At 59.4% G+C, this 6,652-nt stretch overlaps 1 protein-coding gene across 1 annotated transcript; it reads left to right on the top strand.

Moving 5' to 3' along the window:
* Positions 1-1,067: 1,067 nt before the first annotated feature.
* GAPDH (glyceraldehyde-3-phosphate dehydrogenase) lies at positions 1,068-5,656 on the top strand. The gene is made up of 12 exons (XM_068971719.1): positions 1,068-1,084; positions 1,373-1,413; positions 3,526-3,625; positions 3,715-3,821; positions 3,939-4,029; positions 4,141-4,256; positions 4,349-4,430; positions 4,614-4,765; positions 4,851-4,929; positions 5,027-5,110; positions 5,198-5,295; positions 5,397-5,656. The coding sequence occupies exons 2-12, from the start codon at positions 1,391-1,393 to the stop codon at positions 5,464-5,466; spliced, it is 1,002 nt and encodes a 333-aa protein (XP_068827820.1). The 5' UTR covers positions 1,068-1,084; positions 1,373-1,390; the 3' UTR covers positions 5,467-5,656.
* The last annotated feature ends 996 nt before the right edge of the window (positions 5,657-6,652 follow it).

Genomic DNA, 6,652 nt, shown 5'->3' with positions numbered 1-6,652 from the left:
CCTGACTCCAGGGCTGGCCTGCACGTCCCAGGATGGGGAGGGACTTCCGCCCTCACGTCCAGCTCTCAGCCCCGGGCGGGTACCAAGCTGGACAGGGTGAAAGGGGCATTGTCTCCCAGCCCGGGCAGCACACCCTCAGGTTTGCCAGGAGCGCCTTTGTGGGAGGCCTCAGGCCTCTACCCGCCCAGCCCCCAACAGAGATGCTATCCCGCGCCTGGGGCCCCCGCCCGAGGCTGGGGGAGAGCCGCTGGTGCACCCAGGGCCCGGTTTCTCAGGTCTGCTGACTGCACTGCAGGACATTGTGACCTTCAGTGCTGAAACCTCCCCGCCTCATGCGTCCTCCGGAACCTTCTTCAGCTCCAGGCCCCCACAGCCTAGAGCCCAAATCGGCCCCCGGCCCAGAGAGGCCCGAAGCCAAGTTATGGGGGAGTGGGGGAAAGTGGAGGAGCGGGGAGGTAGCCGGCTGGAGGCCCCTCCCGTTCTTTTCCTTTGCAACGCGGGTGTCACTACCGAAGAGCCTCGAGACGTTCCTCAGCCTTCCGGCTTCTCAGCCTTTGAAAGTAGGGGAAGCGGGGGCGGGAACGGGGGAGCCTGCAGCCGCGAGCTGTTCCTGCTCCAATTCCCCATGCAGCCGACTCCCCAGGTCCTCCCGTTATATCCTTGCGGCAGCTTTAACCTCCATGGCTCCCAGGTGCCCACATTTTTCTCCAGGGCCTCCGGCCCCGAGTTTACTCTCTCCCGCAGTGCTCCCCCTTCCCCACCAGTTACCATCGCCGGTCCCCCTCCTCCTTCGGGCCAGTCTCAGTCCCCTCCCCCACGTCGTCCTCAGCCCACACGCGCGGTGCGTGCCCATTTCAAGAACCTGGCGGACCCAAAAAAAAAGCGGTAGGCCGACTACTCGCAAGTTTACGGGCGCACGTAGCTCAGGCCTCCGCACCCCAGGGGCTGGGACTGGGCGAGGCGGGCCCGCGTCGCCACACCCCCTCCCCGCCCCCCATCCCTTATAAATTCGGGCTGCAGCCTCCTCCTGCGCTCTCTGCTCCTGCCCGTTCGACAGATAGCCGTAACTTCTGTGCTGTGCCAGGTAAAACCCTGGCCGAGAGGAGGCACAAAGGGCTGGGGGATAGGCCCACCCAAAAGGGACGAGGGGGGGTTCGGGCGCCGGTTGTGCGGCTGCTGGGGCTGGGGTTGACTGATCGCGCCCAGCCGGGCCCCCCGCATTGCAGGGGCGGGAGGAAGGACGTGCGAAAGCGCAGGTCCTGGATGGAGGCTTGGGGGGAGGGGAGGGGAGGAGCTGGTGGGGAGAGGTGGTCAGCGCTGGATTTCGTCCTCTTATCCCCGCGCTCTAATGCTCACCTTCCTCTGCCCGTAGCCGCATCCCTGAGACAAGATGGTGAAGGTCGGAGTGAACGGGTGAGTTACGGGCAGGGGTGGAGTGGGGTGGGGCAGGGCAGTCTTGTGGTCCTCACCGCATTGCGCTAGCGGGTCTCTGCAAGCGCGAGGAGAACCTGGATAGGGTGGTCGTACCCACCGCCCCCCGCAAGGAGAATTCAAGGTCAGCGCTCAGACCTGGAGGAGGCCCTCGAAGGCCTCGTGTGCCCCCCATCTCCGGCTATACTGCGCCCCTGAGGAACCTTCCACCACTTTGCAGCAGATACACAGGAAATTCCAATTCTTGCTTGGGCCGCATCCCCTAATCCCGCACCTGGGGCTCTTTTCTTTCCTTTCGCGCTCTGCGGGGTCACGTGCCGGGGAGGAGCCCGTCCCCCACCCCCACCCCAGCCCGTGCCTCCAGCAGGCGCAGCCCCGGGGGTGCCAGGAGGCACAGCTGCGCACAGAACCAGCTGGGAGGGGTCATCTGCGGTAACCCAGCCGCCATGTTGCAACTGGCTAGGAAGGAAATGAATGAACTCCCCGTTAGGAAACCTTCCTTAGCCCTGTCGTCTTTTCGCCTTCCTTGCCCATGACTAACGCTCCTACCCCTGCCTCGTGGGATGGAGTCATGTTTAGCCCATAGGCCAGGTGAGGCCAGGCTTTCCCGTTCTTGCAGCTAGACCTCAACTCTGATCCTAGTAACCCCAAACCATCACTTAAACTGCCGGCCAAATTCCGCGGCCCCCCCCTCCTCCACTCCCAAGAATGACAGGATGCTTTTCCTAGATGGTTCTCTGACGAATTCAAAACGTGGGCTTGTGGGAGTGGTCTTGCAGTTTGGGGGTGTTTCTCCTTTCCTTTTCCGGAGAGGTGTGGTGGCCGTGGCTAGGCGCCATGCTTGGGGGAGCTGAGTCATGGATACTTAGAAATTTTCCACCACAAAATGGCTCCCAGAGCTGCAGCCCCTGTGGTCTTGCCGGCTCTCCTCGAGGCTCCTTTCCCCCATCTTTGCCTGGAGCTGACCCCACCCTAAAGGCCAGGCTATAAAGGTCACCAGGAGGATTAAGTGTCTGTGAGCCCCGGGAATCCTGCCCTTCTCCCCATCCCATCCTCCAGAAACCAGATCCCCGCTCCACCTAAGCTGGGGTTAAATATAGCTGCCTGACCTTTCTGCAGCTGGGGGCCTGGGCTTTTGCTCTCCGCCACCACCCCCCTACTCCCTAATAACTGTTGGCTCCCAATCCTGATTTTTGGAAAAGAGCTTGGAAGGATAGGTGCTGAGCAAGTCAGAACCCCAGGATGAGGGGGTTGAGAAACCAGTTTTCCCTCTCCTCTTTTGTAGGGGAGAGAGGGTAGGTTTCCCCGTCCAGTTCATGCTGACCTTTGCTCTTGCCCTTTGAGCTTGGTGATGCTGAGTGGACTAGTGTTTGTGGTTCAGAGGGTGTAGCCCGAAGTGGGGCCAGACAGGAGCAAGCGTTTGCAGAGAGTAGGTGTGATGAATGCCACGTGCCCGGCCTGTAGGTGGCAGCAGCTGCGCACCACTCCATCAACTCAACAGATTGCCAATGACTAGGGGGTGGGCGAGCACATGCCTGGCCTGTAGGTGGCAGCAGCTAACTGCGCACCACTCCATCAACTCAACAGATTGCCAGTGACTAGGGGGTGGGTGCGGAGAAGGCAATGGCACCCCACTCCAGTACTCTTGCCTGGAAAATCCCATGGATGGAGGAGTCTGGTAGGCTGCAGTCCATGGGGTCGCTAAGAGTCGGACAAGACTGAGCGACTTCACTTTCACTTCTCACTTTCATTCACTGGAGAAGGAAATGGCACCCCACTCCAGTGTTCTTGCCTGGAGAATCCTGGGGACGGGGGAGCCTGGTGAGCTGCCGTCTATGGGGTTGCACAGAGTTGGACACGACTGAAGTGACTTAGCAGGGGGGTGGGTGAGCCTTTGTGCCTGATTACCTGTGAGCCTTTTCACTGTGTGGGCTGACAGGGTTGCTCAAGAAAAATAAAGTGAGTTCTCGCGAGACTTTGCAGGGGTAACAGAGTGGCCTCTTCTCTGAAAGAGGGTGAATGGGCGGGGGGCTGCTTCCGTGCCCAGGAGGAATCCCCTCCCCCTCACCCCTTCTTGTCTCTTGTCCCCCTCAGATTCGGCCGCATCGGGCGCCTGGTCACCAGGGCTGCTTTTAATACTGGCAAAGTGGACATCGTTGCCATCAATGACCCCTTCATTGACCTTCACTACATGGTGAGTGCTGCCCCTTAGTGGATGGGGTCAGAGCCTGGCTGAGGTGCAGCCCCTTGATGCCCCCCTCCTTTGTGCCCCCCCCACCCCAGGTCTACATGTTCCAGTATGATTCCACCCATGGCAAGTTCCACGGCACAGTCAAGGCAGAGAACGGGAAGCTAGTCATCAATGGAAAGGCCATCACCATCTTCCAGGAGTAAGTGTGGGAGACGGAACAGGAAGAACTTGGCCTTGGAGGAGGCACTGGGACGGGGTGATCACCTGTAGTCTGTGGTACCCTGTGTCCCTGAGCTTTGTCCTGTCTTTCTCATAGGCGAGATCCTGCCAACATCAAGTGGGGTGACGCTGGTGCTGAGTACGTGGTGGAGTCCACTGGGGTCTTCACTACCATGGAGAAGGCTGGGGTGAGCAGTGAGGGGCTGGAGAGGAGGGTGTAACAGGAGGATGGGGGAGGGGAGGGGAGCGGACTTAGGAAAGTGAGAGCCCGGGTGCAATTACTTGCTCCTTGGCTGCAGGCTCACTTGAAGGGTGGCGCCAAGAGGGTCATCATCTCTGCACCTTCTGCCGACGCCCCCATGTTTGTGATGGGCGTGAACCACGAGAAGTATAACAACACCCTCAAGATTGTCAGGTGAGCCCACCTGAGAGGAGGTGGGGAAGCAGGCCGATAGTGCCCCCTGGTGCCCAGTGGACGTACCCCTGACTTGCCTCCCTCTTTTCCAGCAATGCCTCCTGCACCACCAACTGCTTGGCCCCCCTGGCCAAGGTCATCCACGACCACTTTGGCATCGTGGAGGGACTTATGGTAGGCGTGGTGGGAAACTTGAACACAGTTCTCAGCCAGTATGGGACCCTTCTGCCTGCCACAAAGCAGGGCCCTTTAGAGGGATGTGTCCCTTAATTCTTCCCCAGGGGAGGGGCGGGGTGAAGGAGGGGCGTGGCCTGGAGAGCACCAGGTGGAGCCTTCACTCCCCTCCTTCTTCTGCAGACCACTGTCCACGCCATCACTGCCACCCAGAAGACTGTGGATGGCCCTTCCGGGAAGCTGTGGCGTGATGGCCGAGGGGCTGCCCAGAACATCATCCCTGCTTCTACTGGCGCTGCCAAGGCCGTGGGCAAGGTCATCCCTGAGCTCAACGGGTAAGACCCTTGGCTGTTTTCTGCCATGTGGACCCAGGGAGCCGGGAGGAGCAGTGGAGACAGACCTTGCTTCCTGTGTCCACAGGAAGCTCACTGGCATGGCCTTCCGCGTCCCCACCCCCAACGTGTCCGTTGTGGATCTGACCTGCCGCCTGGAGAAACCTGTAAGTTCGGGTTGGAGCAGCTTCGGTGGCCTGCAGGGCCAGTGGGGGTGAGCTGCAAGACTAGAACTCTGTGACCATCTGTTTTTTACCTTGTCAGGCCAAGTATGATGAGATCAAGAAGGTGGTGAAGCAGGCGTCAGAGGGCCCTCTCAAGGGCATTCTAGGCTACACTGAGGACCAGGTACAGTCAGTGGGTCAGGGGACTGGTGTGTCTGTATGGCCCCCGGGAGCCAGGCAGGGTTCCATATGCGGCCCTCTCCTCCCCCAGGTTGTCTCCTGCGACTTCAACAGCGACACTCACTCTTCTACCTTCGATGCTGGGGCTGGCATTGCCCTCAACGACCACTTTGTCAAGCTCATTTCCTGGTATGTGGGGGTGGGGGCAGGATGATGCTTCAGCATGTGAGCTGAGTCTGGTGCCCCTTGGTGGCTGGCTCCGTAAACAGCCCTTCATGCTCTCCTTCCAGGTATGACAATGAATTCGGCTACAGCAACAGGGTGGTGGACCTCATGGTCCACATGGCCTCCAAGGAGTAAGGTCCCTGGACCCCCAGCCCCAGCAGGAGCACGAGAGGAAGAGAGAGTTCCTCAGCTGCTGGGGAGTCCTGCCCCACCTCCACCACACTGAGAATCTCCCGACCTCCACACATTTCCATCCCCAAGGCCCTGAGGAAAGGGAGGGGCTTAGGGAGCCCTGCCTTGTCACGTACCATCAATAAAAGTACCCTATACCCAGCCTGCTGTTTCATTTCTTGAGGAAAGGGAGGCTGGGCTGGGGCTAAGTTGAACTAGGTGAGCACCCAAGCTGCCAGAAACCCTGCCCTGGTCTAGCAGACATGCCTCATGTCCTGGGTTCCTCCCTGAGGCCTTTGGGTTCTCTGGGCCCCAGTGTGTGCCAGACTGCCATGGCTGAACCCAGGAACAGCCTGGAGGTGTGTATCCAGAAGCCATTCTGTCTGCAGCCCTCCCCCTGAGGGTGGCACTGGCACAGGACGTCAGGTTGGACAGAGTCCACCTGGCTTCCAGCCAGTTAGCTGACCTCTGCAACAGTGTGGAGCATGGCCAGCCTGGGAGAACTGGGTCCCGGTTCCGCCTCAGTGTCTCTGCCCTAGTGACCACCTGCAGTATGACCGTGCAGGTGCCCAGCTCCTAGGGTCTGCAGAAGGGGAGGGCTGATGGCTTTACTTCCGGGTCATCTGTCACCGGTAGATGCATGTAGTTTTACTGGGAAGCAACACAGACTTGGTGCTGATAACCTGGGCTGCTGCTGCTACTGCTGCTGCTACGTCGCTTCAGTCATGTCTGACTCTGTGCGACCCCGTAGACAGCAGCCCACCAGGCTCCCCCATCCCTGGGATTCTCCAGGCAAGAACACTGGAGTGGGTTGCCATTTCCTTCTCCAATGCGTGAAAATGAAGTCACTGAGTCGTGTCCAACTCAAAGCGACCCCATGGACTGCAGCCCACAGGCTCCTCCATCCGTGGGATTTTCCAGGCAAGAGTACTGGAGTGGGGTGCCATTGCCTTCTCCTGGACTGAGGCACCATTATTTTGGAGTTCCAATCTCCGCATCTGCCTTACACCTGCGTGCTGGGAAATGATGGGAACTAGCACACACTGCAGAGAGAGGACTGTGTAGCCGCCACCAGAAAGTGCTGGAAACAGTGAGACAGACATGTTCCATAAATACTCGCCAGTTTCATTAGATTCCACTCAAACATCAG

The sequence above is a fragment of the Capricornis sumatraensis genome, chromosome 4 (assembly GCF_032405125.1).
Source record: "Capricornis sumatraensis isolate serow.1 chromosome 4, serow.2, whole genome shotgun sequence".
Lineage (NCBI taxonomy): Eukaryota > Metazoa > Chordata > Mammalia > Artiodactyla > Bovidae > Capricornis > Capricornis sumatraensis.
The sequence above is the reverse complement of the archived record's forward strand: the minus strand, read 5'-3'. Positions and strand labels throughout refer to the sequence as shown.

Bases quoted from the DNA above. Each gene is read 5' to 3' on its own strand.
- GAPDH (XM_068971719.1), top strand. From the start codon at position 1,391: ATGGTGAAGGTCGGAGTGAACGG. The intron at 4,257-4,348 runs GTGAGCCCACCT...CCTCTTTTCCAG, and splicing joins AACACCCTCAAGATTGTCAG to CAATGCCTCCTGCACCACCA. The intron at 4,431-4,613 runs GTAGGCGTGGTG...CTTCTTCTGCAG, and splicing joins GCATCGTGGAGGGACTTATG to ACCACTGTCCACGCCATCAC.